Here is a 19,986-nt window from a genome sequence, read left to right on the forward strand (position 1 = left end):
ACAGACGCACGTGTTTTTGTACTGATAAAAAGTCTTTGATATTTACGACATTGTCTAGAACTTAAATTTGTTAAAAATTATAACTTTTGAAGTTATCTAACAGTTTTATCTATTGATTCTACAATTCTATGTCGATTTATGTCTTTTGTGTCATGTACATATATCAAAATATTTTGCAAATAAAACTTTTTGGCAAGATTTTTCACGATGTGTATCACGACATTATATAGCATTAGTAAAGCCAAAAGGAAATAGATACGGTGGGTATATTTTGCCCACATCGCAATCAATATATTCAAATAATCTTGGCACTTATGTCAGATGGACTGTTATTATGGCTTAATGTTCAATATAACATTCAGCTATTGGAGGCCTACCCAATCAGTTATCAATATGCACTGGAAAAACATGGCTAATCAATAAATAATGCGCTAAAAATCTGCAAGACTTCTAGGCCTAAAATTGTCAAACCTTTTTTTTCATGTCATTATCATGAATTTAATTTAAGAAATACTTTATGAAGTACTGAAGGGGTTTGAAGTTATTTTTTTGTATCTTGATCATATGCTTTCTTTCAGAAAGCGCCAAATTGGTTTTGTGGCCGTCAGATTCCAGATTTACTACGTGGTGAATAGCAGCAACCGTTTCATTCCCATTTTCAGCATTTGGATATTTCCGGTTTACCAACGACTTGAAAACACCGAATAGAAATATAGTGCTGCAAAGGTTGAACGACAATAATTATGCCTCGAGAAAGCAGGTTAATATCTACTTTTAATATCATTTTAATTTTCTTGCCATACCATACATATTGTGAGGCATATAGGACTACCCATCAATCCTGTCGAACTCAAAGCACAATGTTATCAGAATAGGTTTCTTGCAAATCTTTTTTTTTTGTACAGCCTAAATGATAAGCTGAAATTATGAAATTAATCTCTTTTGAATGTCAATGTGGCTATTACTATGAGGCATATTTTTTTCTCTCATTTATCGCATGTGTTTTTTGTCTTATATTTACAGATCTTACAGACGTCGATCAAGGTCAAGATCAAGGAGTGTTTCACGAGAAAGAAAAAGAAAAAAGAAAAGTCGTTCTAGAAGTGTTGAAAGAAAACGATCACGATCCAGAGATAGATCAAGAAGAGATAGATCTAAAGATAGAAGAAGATCTAGAAGTAGATCTAGAGATAGAGACAGAAGAAGAAAAAGAAGATCTAGATCACGTTCTCGTTCTAGAGATAGAAAGTAAGTGAAAGTTAGCGTTAAACTACTTTATTCAGCTGTATGCAACAAATGTGTTGGATTTTTTTGAATTTATTTAAACTCAATCAAGATAACTCACTTGAAACAACTTAGAAGTCATTACACAATATTTGTTTTATCTACTTCAATTTGTCCTTAATAAGCTATTTTGTTACATATTATAATGATAAATTCCATTCTTACTCAGGAAATCAAAGAAAGGAAGATCTAAATCACCAAGTAAAGTGAAGAGTTGTTCACCAAGTAAAGAGAAGGTTATTCACAGAGAGGGTGCATTAACAGTTAAAGATGAACCTCTTAACAAAGTAATTCAATTGATATATATTATTATGTTTTTGAAATGTATTAAATATGAATCTCTATTTAGTCTGACGTCTCAATTTACAGATTTGTGACTAGGCAATTCTTGCTTATAAATGTGACAATGAGTTCTAAGTTGACAGATGCTGTTCAGTTCTTTAAAGCTGCAGTAGAATAGCTCTGTAAGAAGCAGATTATCGTCTGTTGAGGTGATAAGGTTTTGTTTGTCGAATTCTGCTCAAAGTAAGAAAAATTCTTATGCCATTGCAAGTGCTGAAAACCCAGGTTGCTAAAGACTGAATGGTTGTGATTTGTCATACAATTTTTACCTGAATGTATTGTATTACATTATTTTGAATTGCAATAGGAAGAAGAACAGAAAAGATTAGAAATGGAGATGCAGAAACGAAGAGAAAGAATAGAACAATGGAGAGCAGAAAGAAAGAAAACTAAAGAATTAGTGCCTATAAATATAGCACCACCAACTAAAACATGGACGCTAGAAGATGAAGATGATGATGATGAAGATGTAGAATCAGAAGAGAAAAAAGCTGGTGATGCTGATGAAGTGGACCCATTAGATGCTTACATGCAGGTTTGTATATATTCTTTTATGGGATAGTTTAAGCCTTGAAAAAAAAAATAAAAAGCCCAAAATTTTTAGCTCAACCCAAACAAAATGAAAGTATGTGCACCCTGTGTTTCAATTCGATTTGATTCTTACCGTTATTTTTTATTTTGGATAATTGTTTTATTAATGAGATTGTTTGATATTCCTATAACATATTTATTTTAGTCTGTTACTGATGAGGTCAAACAAGATAAGAGTCAACCAGAAAAAATGGACACTGGTTCATCAGTAAGTATAGTAATCTTCAAAAGTTTTATTTCTTGTTTTTTGAGTTCTGCTGAAATGTTAAAGAACAAAAGAAGGCATTCAAGTAATAGAAATGTAATTAGGCTACATACTCTCATTATTCCTCTTTTAGCTAAAGAACTTGTGCTATAGTTAATCTGGGTCTTCAGGTTTTCAACGTTTACTCTTAATATGATAAAAGTAGCTGCCATTTTAGTTACATGGAAGCATTGTCATAAATGCTTTAGTACTTGGTTTCTACAATTCTTAGATTACCTTTGACAATAATTCTATAACATAATATGTGCCTATGATTATTTAAACTATGTTTTAGAACAATGGTACTAATGCTAATGGGACAACTGTAGTAACTACCACTGCTCCCACTACTGGTAAAGTAACATTTATTACAGCAGTAGCCAAAAAGAAAGCTGAACCTATTTTTAAAGGTGAATTAATGGAGAGCAATCAAGATGCTATGGAGGTTGGTTTTATTTTCAGTTTAATATCTATGTTTAACCTACTGGTATGTTTGTAATGGCTGTGTTGGTGTAAATCTTGCTGTCAATTGTGGGTCTACAAGAGACATATGACTTATTTCGAAATTTGATGCAATTAATCTTAAATCCTATTCATGTTGGAAAAAAATTTCATCGAGAACTGAACTGAAAACATATACTATGAAATTTTTGTGAAATTAAAGTGTCTTTAGTGAAATATTTAGGGTGAAGACAAGAAAACCTAGATTGAAATTGAGTTTTTAGATGTCTTCTTAAAAGTGTTTTTTGTGTTTCTGATTTCAGTATTCATCTGAAGAAGAGGAGGAAGGTATAGATGTGACTATGGCTAATATTGATAAAATGAAGAAAAAGGTCAGATTACCTCCCTTGTATTACTAAAACAATAATTATAACAAATTAACAGTATTAGCTATGACAAACCCAGTTGCACAGTGCAATCTAGTGTTGCAGAACAGTGAGCATGTCTGGCTCATGAGCGAACTAAGCACAGTACTAATTTAAGAAGAGCTGTAAATTCGATGATATCCATATACTCAGGAACTGTCCTGACTGATATAAGTACTGGGTATATGGAAAATATATTCAGGTTAGCATGATTTGTGCTGTAATTGGGAAACCATGGTAGTTGAAGGTTACATACTTCTAGTTCGAATATTTTTATTGTACAGATGTAATATGTTTCTCAGGCTGTTTATACTGACAACCTCATTATTGATGAACAAAATTAATTATCATAAGGCATCATTGACATCATTTTCCATATCTTTACAGGACTTAGTAGTCGTGGATCACACAAGAATTTACTATGCTCCATTCCGTAAGAATTTTTATGTGGACTGGAAGAGATTAATAGGTATAGCTAAAACGGGTAGTGGTAAAACACTGGCATTCTTATTACCCATGTTCCGTCATATACTAGATCAACCTCCACTAGATGAAGAAGATGGTCCCATCTGTAAGTTTTATGTTCTTTTATAAACAAGGTTAATGCTCTGCAATATCTGGGCAATATAATATATATAACTTAGATGTTATTAGGACAAGGTTATGTTAGTGGTGTAACATCAGCGTTGTCGACAATTTGTCACCATTTTCACAACTTTCAAAAGTTAAAAACCCAATGTCTTGGAAATTTACAACATTGACCCTATGAACATGGTAATTGCTAGAAGAATGAGGTATTAGACCAGCCCAATTCTTCGTTTTTTTTCTTGATGCTAGAAAATTACTCCCCCATGTCCATTTGTCCTACTTAGAATTATGTATCGGAAACCTGTGTTGGCAGTATATGAGCTCTTGTCAAATGGCTTCCTTACAAAATAACCCCCCAAAAAATTAAATTAAAGTTAAAGACAAGACAAAAAAATGCATAAAAAATATAGAATTTAGCTTTTATTCTTAATTAATAGTTTTCAAAGAGATAATGTTCTTTTGAACAAGATTTTGATGGTAATAAACTATTTGACAATCTGAATGAAAATATTTTTCTTGCTATTAAAATCTCTAACAATGGCATTGATATTGTATAGATTCTCAATGTCTATTCTGGGAGATGCTTTGTTTACTCGTTGACATGATTAATTCTAAATTATGATTGCATAGAAATCAATATATAAGTAGAGAAAAATCATTGACTTTTGATGGGAAAGTCTTTTTTGATTTTTTGAAGTATTCCTCTTCACGATATTCCAGGTTTCTATAATTAACTGAATAAGAAAACACTGTTAACTGAATATTTTGAGACTATAAGGCTATAAGTAAAATATCGTGGGTGAGCTCTTGACACCTCGTATTCTGTACTATAATAGGAGTTATTGAGTGAATAGGTCACAATACTTGAACTATAATTTGAGGTTTAAATTGTCACAGAATGAAAACCGTGTATAGCGGTTGATTTTAACCAAAATATCTACAAACAGTATTGGGTATTTCCCTCGAAAGCTAAGTTGGTGTCATGGAATTGATACATAATAGCAATAATTTGACTTTTTCAAATTTTCATTCAAATTTATTTTCTGTATTATGAGGATCGGCTTACATGTGGTTTTGATTTTCTCACAAAACATCTTTCACTTATTTTTAACAAGGTTTCCATTGATTTTAACTCCTCTTGTGAAGCTCCAGATTGACCAGAAGGTGGAGCAGCTGTAGATTGACCAGAGGAGGTAGCTTCAGATTGACCAGAAGATGGAGCTGTAAATTGACCAGATGACGTAGCTTCAGACCGACCAGGATCTTTTGAAGTTTCTGGGTCCTTTAAAGTTATAAGTTTTACTGACTCACTTGGGTTTACAGGTTGGCTATGATAATCAGATGTATGACTGTGGGTTCCTATTGGATTGTCTGAATGGTCTGGACTTTTGGATGTACTAGGGACCACTGATGCATTTGAGATTACAGGTTGATTTTTGTCTTCTGTAGGGATCTCTGATATGTTAAATAGACTTTTGCTAATTGAGTAATCATCATTAATTTTGTCATTTTGTTCTCCTCTTTGACTAAAAACATCATCAGAAACTGTTGTCTGATCATCTGTAGACTGTAACTGAGAAGAAGAGGTGGACCTGGTGGACATCAGTTCTTCAGCCTCTCTTAGCTGTCTCTCTCTTTCACTACGTGATGGATATCTAATAGTGGTTGGTGGTTCCCGTACAACTGGTCTCTTGTAACGTCGAGATAGTTTAGGACTGTATCTTTTTGGTTTGGTAGGTGATGATTTCGCTGTATTTGATGCAGTGGGTGATTTAGGAAGATGAGATTTAGCATGTCGTACAGGAGGTATAGCTGGTGCTGGAATAGGCTTGAAATAGTTCCTCTCATTCACTCTCTTTTTAACACTTTGTTTTTTCTGTTCAGTGTCTTCTGTCTTTGTTTGTCTCTGTTGAACAGATCTGTTATGTGTTACTTTTGGAGAATGAGACCTCACAGTCCTTCTTTTCACAGTTGGTGATTTTTGGGTAGAAATTAGTCCTGCACTAGGTTTTGGAGTTGAATGTTTTGAAAGAACTTTATCATCACTTTTCACAGAAGATTGTGTTTGCACTTTGGAAGATGAAGCTAAATGTTTATTGTTTGTTTGAAGTAGAAGAGTTTGTTTGGACTGATCTTGTTCGTCTGAATGATTTAAGATTACATTAGATGATTTTGAATGTGTCATTTCTACATTTTGGGATGAAGTTCCATTTGCTTTATTTTCCACAAGAGAATTTGTTGACTTATCAACATCTTGAGCAGCTATGGACTCTGCGTCCTCATCAGGAACATGTTTATTTAAATACTCCATTAATCTGGCAACTCTGTCTTCAACATCCTCTAAATTTCGACTAGGTTCTTTTTCCTTTTTCACTTCTTTCTTCTTTCTGGTCTCTTTGGATCCAAGTTCTTTTTGTGCTGATTGTAAGTAATCATCTTCTTCAGGTGTGGTATCAGATGCATCAATCACAAAACTATTGGAGGATTTCACAGATTCTGTGTCTTTATTAGTCATCTCAATCAGAGATTTTGTCAAATTTTTCATTTTCTCTGCTTTATAATCAGCATATTGATCTGGTAAAAACCATTCGTCATAATTTTCTTGTAAATATTCTTTATGATCCATATTGTTATCCTGTTGATTGAGGTCGGATGATGTGAGACTAATACCACTGTCTTGTTGATGTTTGGGTAGTAATCCATGTCTAGGACTAGCGGAATGTTGTGGTTCCATGGTTCCTGGCACAACACTAGTATCACTATTGTCTTTTATACTAACTTTATTACCATGTTCATTTGGAAAATTGGAATCGTGTAATCCTATTGTACCATTTCCATGGGAATATAGATTGTTTCCATTATTATTGTTTATAGATACTTGAGAGGCATGTTTTATATCAGATGTACTTGTTTTTAAAATGTCAGGAAGTTTATCAAAAGACCTTTTATTTGGTTCCGTTTTTATTGGTTCCTTGTTTATGATATTTGGTAGTTTTAGAACACTGGCCATAACTTCTTTCCATATAGGTCTGAAAGAAAATAATACAGTAGTTTATAGATCAATGTTTAACCAAAGTTAATAAAAAATTAACCAAAATTAGAAATTTAAAGTTTGTTCATGAGAAATGAAATTGTTTTTTAAAAGGTCAAAATTTATTTTTGTCATGAAGGCATACCCTATTTCAAGCTTGGAATACTAGTCAGTCAACCAAATTTTACTGATTATTTTTATGCGAATTTGAAAATTTAATTTGCTTGAAAATAGACCTTGTATTATTTGAATGACTCTGTGTTGGTAAAAATATAGAAATATGCACTCATTATCATTTTGAATTTTGTGTATACAGAGGAGAAATTTTGGTCAAAATAAGAGATATTTTTGGTTGAATTTCTAGGAAGATGGTGTTTCCATTCCTTTTCTACTTTAACAAAAATTATATTTTTATCAACACCAAATAGCTCTTAGACTTAGTGTTGTTTTCACTTTGAAATGATCGACAAAATTTGATTTATCAATGAATGTAGGGAATAGATATTTATCATTTATATGTTTGTTTTACCATATGCCATGAAAACAGGACAATATGACAATGCTATTAAGTAATGGAACATTTTTATCATTACTGAGTGAGACAGTTTACACCTTTACTAAACTTCAATCCAGTTAAATTTCAACGTGTTTTTTAAAAAATTTTCAAGCATGGAAGTTAACACATGTTTTTCAAAAAAGACATTTGACAATTTATTTTAGGTATCAATATAGATTTGATGGAATTGTGTCATAATGTAATTATCTTCACAATGTCAAGCTATTACAAACATTGTACTTATACCTTGACATCAATAGTCATCTTTCTTGTATTTTAATTTTTTTAAGTATGTAAATTCATACAGCCAATCAGAGGCTACAACACAAAGCCTAAATGTTTACAGCCTTTCTGTCCAGGGCTCTGATTGGTTGTATCCACTGGTATACAATCCAATCAAACTGCTGCATACCTTGATACAAGATTAGTTGCTATTGCAGTCAAGGTTTAAGAACAAGGTTTTTAATAGCTTGACATTGTGAAGATATGTGGTATATATGTCTGACTTTATAATAAAAAGCTACAAACAAAACATCTTTGTTTCTTTGATTACATACAAATTCTAAACTGAAAATGACACTCAATTATATCAGAATTTTAATGCCAAGATGAACAAAATCTATATCTTGATAAATGACTAGGGATGAATTGATCAAACAAAATTTTAAAAATTATTTGATTGTGGAATGTTCATTGTCTACCAGATCAAAGCTAGAAACATAATATAATATATTCATAAAGTAGCTTTCTACTTTTCTACTGTTGAGGGATTTTACTTGTAGAAATATTATCTAAAAGTTTAATCATTTTTAGTTGTTATTTGAAAGATCAAATGACAATTCACTGAAGCATACCATGATGAAAGTAACTTCTAAAAAGACTAAACAGAAATTTCATTTTAGTAGATTCTTTAGAAATAAATTGTATTACTTCTAAAACATTGATATTATTAAATACTTTGGCACCATTGAACAGATAGTAATGAACAGATTAGTAAAAAAATTATGATATCTAGAAATGTGTTAACTGCATTTGTCCATTCCCAACTAAAACTGGTAAAAATAATTGACAACTAGATAAGTTATTACCAAACGTAAAAGCCACATATTTTTAAGTTACCTAATGGCACTATAAGATAACTATTTTTAGGCATATTTTTAAGGAAAAAAGAAAGCATTTGATATAGTTTTGATATAAAATCTGATGAAAATTTTTTGGGTCATATTCAGATATTTCCCTTTTGATTTAAAGGATTAAATTTGGAAGGCTTTATATTCACTTACAGACAGATCAAATTTTACACTTAAAAATTATTTTCTGTAAAACTGCAATATTCTGTTTTTGTATGAAATATCTCAAAAAGATGGTAGCTATTTTTATAAGAAAAAAGGTACCCTATAGCCCAAGTTACATTTGATGGTTTTCAAAACGTAACTGCAAATAGCAAATACAAGCTTTATTTCTAGAATTAGAAATGATCAAATATAAGAAAAAGAAAATTTTACCTTTTAATAAGAATTACATCTTTCACAGTGAGAAAACTAGAAATTATGACGTAGATTATTAAAGTTTTTATTAAAATTCTACCTTAACTACAGTCAATAAATATCCCAGCTTAGTTTTCCTTCTTTTTCTCTCCTTCACCAATCAATAATCAATAAAAATCTTTACAGTTGGGTACCTTTAAATTCCTTACAGCACAATTCTTAAGTTTATTAAGAAAACTTGGGTACACGACAAAACCATCTCGTCTATGTTTTGTTTTGGTAAGTGAAAGGTTCATTCAATAGTACTTCTGACTGGCAATAGCCAACTGAACTAGAAGTTGTTTTTGTAATAATCAAATGATGGGTCCAAAAATTAATGTCTCAATACACTACTGTCTACTGATGTTTGCATTTTTATATGCACTAGAACCTGTGTTTATAATAAAGGAATTAACTGGATAGATGCACCATTTATTTGACCAATCGTACCTTAGTCTTGAGCGAGAATTTGTTGGCATGGCCAAATAGTGTTCACAGCTCACTGTCGAAATTTGAGCCTTCAAATCCAAGTGTGTTAAAAATTATTTGTGCTTGAAGGTTAAAAAGGCAAGTCAATGCCATATATAGAAATATAAAGAAATTTCCTAGTTAGAGATATTTTTGAAGGAATTGTGCAATTTTCATACTTTTCTAGTATTTCTGAACACTATTTACATATATTCAAGACTCAAATCAACCCCCTAAATAGATTTAATTTAGTTTTATTTGATTAATTCATGCAATTTTGTTAAATCCATTTAAGACACGAGTTAGAAATGTCTTTATGTTAAATAAATATGGAAAAGCAATTAATCTAAATGTTCCATTGAATTATATGACTGAATGTAATCTACCAATTTATTCAAGGTTGGAATTAGACTTTAACATACATAATATATTGAAATGTAAATGATAACAGGGTCGGCACCATATTGCATTTTGTTTGTTTAACCCTGTTCCTAAAGAAACTTACTTTCATGGTTTTGGGCACAATTTAAAGGTTCATAGCTTCAATCTGTAGACTAGAGATTCTCTTGCTATACATTTGTAGTTCAGGCATCTTGATTTCAATTTGAGATATTTTCAAAGAGAGGATGGAAGATATATTTCTTCAAAAACATTGTAAAATATTGGTTGTACCTAGTTTCTAAAATAAATTGAATAATGTTGTGGAACTGTTTTATTTTCAAGAATCTTTCAAAACAAGCTTTTATTTCAGGAATACTACAGCTAACTTTTATAGAAATTACATAACCTATTATTTGAGGAACTCTATCTTTATTTTAGTAACTATAGTGTTATAGTGATGCAACTAATTATAATGATTGTAATTATTGGACTGTTATAAATAAACAATGTTATCAGCGTAATATTACACACTTTAATTGTTACAATCTTCTGTCTCATTAAAAATCTCTATAACATTTCTATCATATTACTATTTAAACATAGTATTTTCAAATGTTAAAAATTCTCATGAAAATCAGAAAATGAAAAAAGGTTTCAGGTTTAAAGTTTTAAGGTTAGTCCGTGCATGTAAAGAGATAAAGTCTTTAATACTTAACTTTATTTTCAATGAAACTCAATTTTACATTAAAAAACCTTCAGAATGAGACAACAGAGGTGACAACTAGTCTAAGAAAGATAAGAAAGCAACAACTAAGCTTATATTTTTACAAGGATGAAAACTTAGGTTCACTTAAGAGACTTTCAATCAGCTTTCCTTAGACAGAACTACTAGTACTACTGGTAGAGAATGATGTCTGCTGCTGGTGAAAATTTAAAATGAAATTGAGTAAGGAATGACTTGCTCCCATGGTTTCTTCCGATTCTTCTTCTGAGTCTTGATACTGTGTTCTTCTTCTGTAAAATTCTTCTTTTGTAGATTCTTCTTATGTCAGTTGCTTCTTTATAGTGATAGCAACGTGCTCATCTTCATATCTGTCTTCTTCTGTGATACTTTTTGACGAGCTATCAGTGACCAAGTCCCCATACCTATGAGCAGGGTTAACCCAGGACAATTAACAGCTAGGTCCACTGCAACAATGTGGAAAGATAACTTGTTTAATGTTGCCAGACTTTCACAGAGATTGGAACTTAATTGAAGTAACCAAGTATATGACTTTGTGTAAAGTTTCCAGCACCCTTACAGACTATGCTACAGAATGACTTATTTGTCAATCTTCACCCTGAAAGGCAATTTCTATTAATATATACATTGAATTATAATTGGTTAGGAAAGTCCTGATTTTATATATGAGATGAGCTGCAGTTTTTATTGAGAAATAGCTACTAGAGGACTATTCACCCTTAATAATAATATACTCATTACATTACTGATATACATGAAATTTTTATTAGTTTCAGGTATTTCTATAATAGTTTACATACACTATTTCTATTTATCTTTGACTTATCGCCCTATTAATTTAATTGATTTTTCTTACTTTACTTTGATTGACAATTGAATTCTGGTATAAGTTATTAATGTCTCTATATATATTTGGAATAAGAGAAGTAGGAATTGAAATTTTTGCTGATTTATTTTTAAGCATCCTGAAACAAAAATGTAACATTTACTTAACAAATAAACTGAACTCATTTTTTAAAAACTTTTCAAAGGCTGATTCTGAGAGCTATACAGCTTATATAAACTTAAAGAGGCATTATGATTTTGTCATGGACAAAAAATTTTGTACAAACTTATGACAACTATACACCAAAATCTAATTAAATGTGTCCCTTAACGTATCTGAAAGTTTTCACTAAATCAATCTTGCCTTTAATTTTTTAACACCAAAACTATTTAAAACTTTTCAAGTTCATTATGCTTTTGGTAGGCGTTAAAAAAACTACTGTACTGATGAAGGAAAATAAATGCCTAATTGACAGAGAGAAATATGTAGAAATGTTGACCCTTTACATAACTGACTTTGCCAGAAGATTTATCTGCAAAACTGAGTGGAATTTAGTTCAAGAAGGAGAGAATTTTGATCTTTTATCATAATTTTACAATTTCTCCACTGCTGGTGTTTTTAGATATACAAGAATGACAGTGATTTAGTAGGACACATTGTTAGTACTATACTTATATCAATATTTCTATATCTATATATACATAGATCATAAATAAAGCTGATTGGTGCTCTTTAAAGCCAATGTTATTTTTACCTGAAAGAAAGGAAGTAGGCAGTATTTATTACCATGGCAACAAACATTACCTCTATCAACATCCATTTTAGTTTTCAATGTCTTTTAACTTCGACTCAATAAAGTCATCAACATTACAAAAATAAACATTTGAAGTGGGTATCTTGTGAAAATAACTGTATAAGAGATCAATATAGATTGATAGTATAATGTAATTTTAATAAATGAAGTCATGTTGATTATAATGATATACTTGTATCTCAGTCTATTAGCTAATTACTCTAGCTATATTGTATCATTAAGTCTTATATATTATATGCTTTATCATCTATTTCACCTGGTGTCAATATTTAACTTTTCTAGGTCTGGACTGAAGTAAGACAACGCCTCAAAGCGTTGACCTTAAACCCATCATTGCCAGGGGTTTGTGTCATTTATTTGCACAATTCCAATTTCAGTCTGTGGTTCTTGCAATTCCATTTAAACTAATCATTTTATGTCAAAGCTATGGCAAAGACCCTTATATTTTTCTAGTAGCTTTGACTATAGTGATGTCTTATACAATTAAGCATTAACCACAAAATCTGAAGGAAAATGAAATGGTGTAAAAAAAAAAACAACTAAAAAGCCTTTTCAAAACCATTTATATTGCATAATTATATTTGATCTATTATAGGTGTTATATTGACCCCTACTAGGGAGTTGGCATTACAAATAGCATCAGAATGTAAGAAGTTTGCTAAACCTCTTGGATTACAGACAGTATGTGTTTATGGTGGTACAGGTATATCTGAACAAATAGCTGAATTAAAACGAGGTTGTGAGATTATAGTCTGTACACCAGGCAGAATGATTGACATGTTAGCAGCTAATAATGGTAATTTTATTTTTTATATACCCATAAACCTGGCCTTTGTTTGCAATCTTTTGGGTAGGAGTGCCAATCCACTTAGCATGTATGTGTCCTAATAAGCTCCTTTCTGTCAAGGGAGTCAAAATAAGCCATTAATCCATGAAGCTATTGTAAGTTTTGTTTCAACAAATTACACATCACCAGCATTTCAAAATATGCCCATGCGCCATTATTTGCCTAAATCCTGGAACAGGTTGCCCAAAATTATGATTTTCATTCACCTATTTTGAGAAATGATACCATGATATTTGCTGGTATCCTACAAATTTGACTGGGCCTCTAGAAATTGTGTATCACCAGCCCAGTTTGTTCTTTATTTCAATCCCTGATCACTAAATAACAGGAGCTGAATTCTTATGAAAATGCTATTTTATACAACAATTTTTGAAACTGATTTCCAGAGATAAGTTTGCCTTGGCAAACGAAAATGTTCTATGAAGATGTAGGGACTTGAGTATGTCACACATACGGTGTAATCCTTCTTCATTCTATTTAACTAGGCAATATATTTGTTCCTATGACAAGGCGCTATATTTCAGTATGAAATGATGACATCCCAGAGAAGCTGTTCAACATATTCATGGTATATATTTCATAGAAATATATCAATCAATTTATTTTCCATTAAAAGTTCTATTTCTAAAAGAGATTTTATCATTGATTATTTCAAACAATATGAAAGATTTTTTTAATTTCCAAACAAACTTTTAGAAATAGACTTGAATTTATGATATGGTAAGTGTATGTTAGCATGCATGGTTACTAGATAGTCGAAAGATTGCAGATGGTTTAAAATAGATCATTTTTGTCATTATATTTTTATCAGTTTCAATTAAAAAATGTGACTGGTTTTCTGTCAGATTGACATTTACAGGCAAATTTTGATTTAAGTTATTTATTTTAATTTAGAGAATGCAGAAAAGTAGGACGTAAAACTCCATTCATTTCATTTCTTTTAATGAAGAGAAGATAATAAATGAGATTTTTGAATTTTTTGGCAATTCTTAAATTTCCCATTTCATCAGCAGATATTTTTTACTTCCTGAACTGGATAAACAGGATTTTAATCTGAAAATATAATACTTGGCTACATTTATACAACTATCCTCTTATCCTCCTAAATTCAACATTTAAATCCCCCTTTCTTCAGGACTGTTTATTTTTAACCCAAACCAGACACATTTTTGCACAGCGTTTTAGTTTTCTGTGATATTATTTAATCATCTTTGATAAAAGAAGTATTGTTTAATTACAGGAAGAGTAACTAATTTAAGAAGATGTACTTATGTTGTTCTTGATGAAGCTGATAGAATGTTTGATATGGGATTTGAGCCCCAGGTAAAATTTCTTTGAAACTGTCGTGATATTTCCTTACAAAGGTCTGTCATCTGCTTTATGAATACCTCTCTAGCTGTAAATGGACATAGCATTTTCAGAAGTTGTCAGCCTTCATGTTTGAGTGAAAGTTGACATCAGTTGACTTTCAGAAGCACTAGCTGTGGCATCTTATGAAGGAATCTAACACAGAGCACTTAATCCACTAGCATAAGACATACAAACATATACAGTTTGAAAGTTTTTTTTTCAATTCGCTATAATTGTATCATATAAATGTAATATATTTCTATTCCAATAGGTAATGAAGATTATAGATAATGTAAGACCTGATAGACAAACAGTCATGTTTTCAGCAACATTTCCCAGACAGATGGAAGCTCTAGCTCGTAGAATACTAGATAAACCAATAGAGGTACAAGTTGGTGGTAGAAGTGTTGTTTGTCAAGATGTTCAACAACATGTTGTAAGATAACTTGTTTTAATTTCATAACTTCTAGTACTTGTTAAAATAATTTCTGATATTCCCAATTGTTGATTAAGCCTGGGACTGTTGTCTTGAAATGGAAAAACTAATTCAAAGCTTAGTTTCAAATGTGCTTCATTCATAGTTAGATTGTTTGACATTTATCTACATGAAAGAAAAGAAAGCCTGGAGTTTATTTATATATTACGTCAAAATTTTGGAAATTGACATACGGTCAATTAAAAAGATCATGTAATTAAATATTTTTGTTTGATTTCAGATATTAATTGATGAAGATCAGAAGTTTTTTAAGTTATTAGAATTATTAGGTTTATACCATACTGAAGGATCAGCTCTAGTATTTGTTGATAAACAAGAACATGCTGATGATCTGATGAAAGATCTAATGAGTCATTCTTATCCATGTTTATCATTACATGGTGGTATAGATCAATATGATAGAGATAGTACTATTGTTGATTTTAAAAATGGCGTTGTCAAATTACTGGTAATTTCCATTTTTATCTGAATTTTTCAATGTGCTATATTATTGCAGTGACATAGCAAGTTTATAAATGTAATCTTAGAAATCTTTGGAAAGTATTATGAGGGAGAAATATATTCATAAGATTTCAAGCAGACGACAATCCATCTGATTACTCTCTCACAGAGAACTGACAACCACTTTCAAAATCCAACACATTTTTTCCCTGTCTTCATGGTAATTTGATTGGACAGCTTATCCACCAGACATTTATCTTTCTCTCTGTGGACCAATTTATCCCATTGAAGGTTAAATTTGATCTTTTCAAACTACAAAACCTTATAATGTTTTATTTTATATTTAGATAGCAACTTCAGTAGCAGCTAGAGGTTTAGATGTTAAACAACTAGATTTAGTAGTCAACTATGACTGTCCTAATCATTATGAAGATTATGTACATCGGTGTGGGTGAGTTGGATATCAATTTTTGTCCTTCAATATTTTGCGTGTTGCCTGTCACTCATAATTGAGTGTAGATATTTGGCATGAATCATTTGCTTATATGTACAATCTCTTGGAAAGTGTTTACTCATTGGGTGATCTAAAGACAGAAATTTGATTTTTTAAGTGGGAGATGATTAAAATTGTATGATTTTGACTTGATTTTTCGAAAATTTCCCCCCACAAAAATGTTGTCAGCATGACCCGAATGGGGTCATCAGAATTTTCCTCTTTTTTTATAATTCCTTGCTCACATCCTTGAAAATAGCAAGTTAAAACACTTGATGACTAGCGTTAATGTAGAGGGTTAAACAGTATCTTTAGATTTAGTCACCCAGACTCCTCCTTTCAGTGTTGAAGTTGAGATGGGCTGATATGAAAAATCATGTTATCATTCAAATGATATAATACAAGAAGGCCCCATCACTATAGCCAATATAAATATAATATTTCAGACGAACTGGTAGAGCAGGAAATAAAGGACAAGCCTATACATTTATTACACCAGAACAAGAGAGATATGCTGGTGATATTATTAAATCATTAGAATTATCTGGAGCTACTGTACCAGCAGATGTACAACTATTATGGACAAGTTATATTGAAAGAGCTAAAGCAGTAAGTTTTATTTTTATAAAATTATCTTTTTGTTGTTTGTAATTGAAATTTTAATCATATACTTGTTATTTTTGAATTCACTATTCTTCCTATCATGTATAATTTTATACCAAGCTTAATCAATTTAGGTTCAACATTGGTTTAATTTAATTTCAGGAAGGTAAAAAAGTCAAAAGTTCCAGTGGTTTTAAGGGTAAAGGTTTTAAATTTGATGAAACTGAAGCTCAGTTAGCTGATGATAGACGTAAATTACAGAAAGCAGCTTTAGGTTTACAAGATTCTGATGATGAAGATGCTGGCGTAGATGTAAGTTATCATTTTCTTTCTATGAAAAAAAACACTGACAAAATCCTTAACCCACTTAAGAGCTCAAAGCCCTCGTCATGGTCATTGGCTTTTTGGTAGTCAAGATACTTTCAAGATTTTTTTTTCTCAAACTCAGTTGCTCATTTACATCAGGTGTTCCAAAGGAGGGAACATATTCTTATATTGTCCTCTGTTACTAGTGATAGCTTCTTCCATTCCAGCCTTTTCATTGGCTTTTTCAGACTAGATTGCTAACAAGCTGCAGCCATTTTGTGGTATCACATGATGTATTGTCACATGGCTACCATGTTGAATTCTATCATTTCATTTGCTTATTTGGTGTGACCAATTGCTATTCTATTTTTTTAATCTGAATTGAGCCCTTGCCAGTAAAGTGGGTAAATTTATTGACAAATACCAACATACTTGTCACAATGGACCTCCAAATCACAACATATCTCTTGGCAATTTGTTGATTTGTCTTACAGATTGACCAGAAAATAGAAGATATGTTTGCTAGTGTTAAAAGAGTAACTGATGTAGCTAAACCAATAGCTAACCTGGCTACTCAACAAGCTTCAACTAATCTAGAAAAATTAGAATTAGCTAAACGTTTAGCAGCTAGAATCAACATGTCTAAGAATCTAGGACCCGATGCACAAGATATTACTCAACAGGCAGCCATGGCTTTCTTAAAGGGTGATACTAATGCTCCACAAGTTAAGGTAAGTTACATATATTGAAAAATAAACAAAAGCAGTACTCTTGGGCTTTGTGTCAACTGGTAGATCACTTGCTTAGTTGAAATCTTGGACATTAAGAAATGGAACTTCATTTTGTTCATCTTAAAATTTCTCATCCACACATAAAATGTTCAATAGGCTGCCAATAATCCTTTGAAATTAATTCAATCTCATTATAGTCCAAGACGATAGCAGAGCAGATGGCAGAAAAGATTAATGCTAAACTAGGATACAGACCACAAGTTGAAGAAGACAAGGAAGCTGAAAATGCTGAAGAAACATTTAAATGTTATGAAGAAGAACTTGATATTAATGACTTCCCACAAACTGCCAGATGGAAAGTTACTTCGAGGGTAAGTCTTTATTATCTGTGTATTATTATTAAAGTTATTATGTACCTATACCATGTTCAAACAGAGTTAACCGTGACTACAAGAACTGAAAGCTGACCTTTTTATGCATTTCAGTTTTCAGTTCTCGTAGCTCAGTGTATCACAAAATTGTCATCCTCTGTAAGTGCCTAAAAGTTTCGTCATTAAAACTAGAGTTACTGCCCCTTACTTAGCCTTCTCTATTCAAAGCTGGTATATAACTAAAATGATAAATATATTGCCATCCATTGTTATATTAAACAAATATTTCTAAACGAAACAAAGAGTTTCTCTACAACTTATATACCAAGCATTATTTTAAAAATGAATTATATTTGCAGGAAGCGTTGGCTCAGATCTGTGAGTATTCAGAAGCTGGTATTACAGTTCGTGGCACCTATATATCTGGTAAAAGAGAATTACAGGAAGGAGAAAGAAAGTTATATCTAGCTATAGAAGGTACCAGTGAACTGTCTATCAGTAAAGCTAAGAAAGAAGTTACTAGATTAATTAAAGAAGAATTAATAAGATTGGTGAGTCTCCTTTCAGTTGGGATCTTGAGGACCTATATTTTCAAAAGAGAGGGGCACCAGTCATTGCTCATTTCAAATGAAATCAATCTTTTGCAATTTGCTACTTATTACATTCTGAGGCTAGAACCTTGTTTAGTTTTTTTTTATCAAATAATCTTCAGATCAGAGTATCCCTAACTTCTTAATAGAACTCATAGCACAATTACAGAGCATAATGTTATGCATGTTGTCCTATGTATATTTCATCGTTATTTTTCCAGAGAATTTATTGAATTTATTTCTTTTTATTTCAGCAAAATTCTTACCAACCTATCAGCAAAAGCAGATACAAAGTTGTGTAGTTTTAATACAAGTGACTCAGTTTTTATTGTTAAGTGCTTTGTATATAATTTTAGTGTAGAAATTACCTATTTCTGTAAAATAAATCACAAGCTCAACCAAAACGTCTGGTGTTATGAATGCGAAGTCATTACCCTTCCCTGATTAGCATCCAAAATAATTACTTCTGTGACATCATTTTTTGTGCAGGAGACCTGGTTAATATTAAACAAAGATTTAAAGAGGCTTTCTATAAATTGTTTGTATTTGGGACTGATTTGCACCATTCCAATTTTCAGTCAGACATCTGTGGTTCTTTCAAATCTATTAGATTGAAATGGTGTAAATCGATGCAATCAGTGTTCCCAATATCCATAAAAAAAACTTTTTACAATACTTATAAGGGACTGGTATTCATATAGATCCCTAAACTATTCTTGAGTCTCACAAAACATGGCAAAGAAACAATAAGACAAGATTTATGATGAATTTATTGAAGGAGATGTACATCATTGAAATATTGGCCGTAACAGATGTGGAGATAGATGAATTAAAAGAAATGATATTTTGGCACTGAAATAAACACGAGGGGATGGATATAAAGATCTATATACATATTGCACAAGAATAAAGACTAAAAAAAAAAACAGCAGATTTTACCAGATAAAAAATTCTAAATTATACACATAATGAAATATTACTTAGCAGCCCTTGTTTTGCATTGAACCTTAACAGTTATAACTGTGCCATTGAAATAACATTGACCATTATCAAATGTCCTTTATGTTGTCAATTTTGAGGTAGAAATTTTATGATGTTATAACAGTGAAATGATGTTAAATACTGTTTTATGTTTTCTAGCCATTTATCTGTCAAATGGAAATAATTCATACAAAATGAGTCTGAGCAAATATATTCAATGTCCAAATTTTTAAAATTAAATGTACAGAAAACTGTTCCAATTATTTGCATATTTTAACTAAAATCATACAAGTATTCACAATTCGGAATGCCATTCAAGTCAAAATTTATGAAACTGAGTTTCATTCTATCATATACAAATTATCTGTTAAATAGTGAGAAATATTCAACCTAAGACACGAGAAAATTTGAAAGAGATTCCATCCCCAGCAAACAAACTTGTATAGACTCCACATCTGAGCTTCCCAACATATTACCATATTGTACATCTCATAATTACAATATTTACATATTACACA

At 31.2% G+C, this 19,986-nt stretch overlaps 1 protein-coding gene across 1 annotated transcript; it reads left to right on the forward strand.

The window, feature by feature from the left end:
* Positions 1–997: 997 nt before the first annotated feature.
* Positions 998–18,625, forward strand: LOTGIDRAFT_130484 (hypothetical protein; the record flags this gene model as incomplete). Its single annotated transcript, XM_009065289.1, has 16 exons — positions 998–1,248; positions 1,487–1,571; positions 1,934–2,161; positions 2,757–2,906; positions 3,226–3,294; positions 3,715–3,898; positions 12,855–13,055; positions 14,347–14,429; positions 14,728–14,892; positions 15,173–15,400; positions 15,741–15,844; positions 16,333–16,495; positions 16,652–16,801; positions 17,290–17,526; positions 17,724–17,897; positions 18,257–18,625. The coding sequence occupies 16 exons, from the start codon at positions 998–1,000 to the stop codon at positions 18,623–18,625; spliced, it is 2,841 nt and encodes a 946-aa protein (XP_009063537.1).
* Positions 18,626–19,986: the final 1,361 nt, after the last annotated feature.

This window comes from Lottia gigantea (assembly GCF_000327385.1).
Source record: "Lottia gigantea unplaced genomic scaffold LOTGIsca_69, whole genome shotgun sequence".
Taxonomy (NCBI): Eukaryota; Metazoa; Mollusca; class Gastropoda; family Lottiidae; genus Lottia; species Lottia gigantea.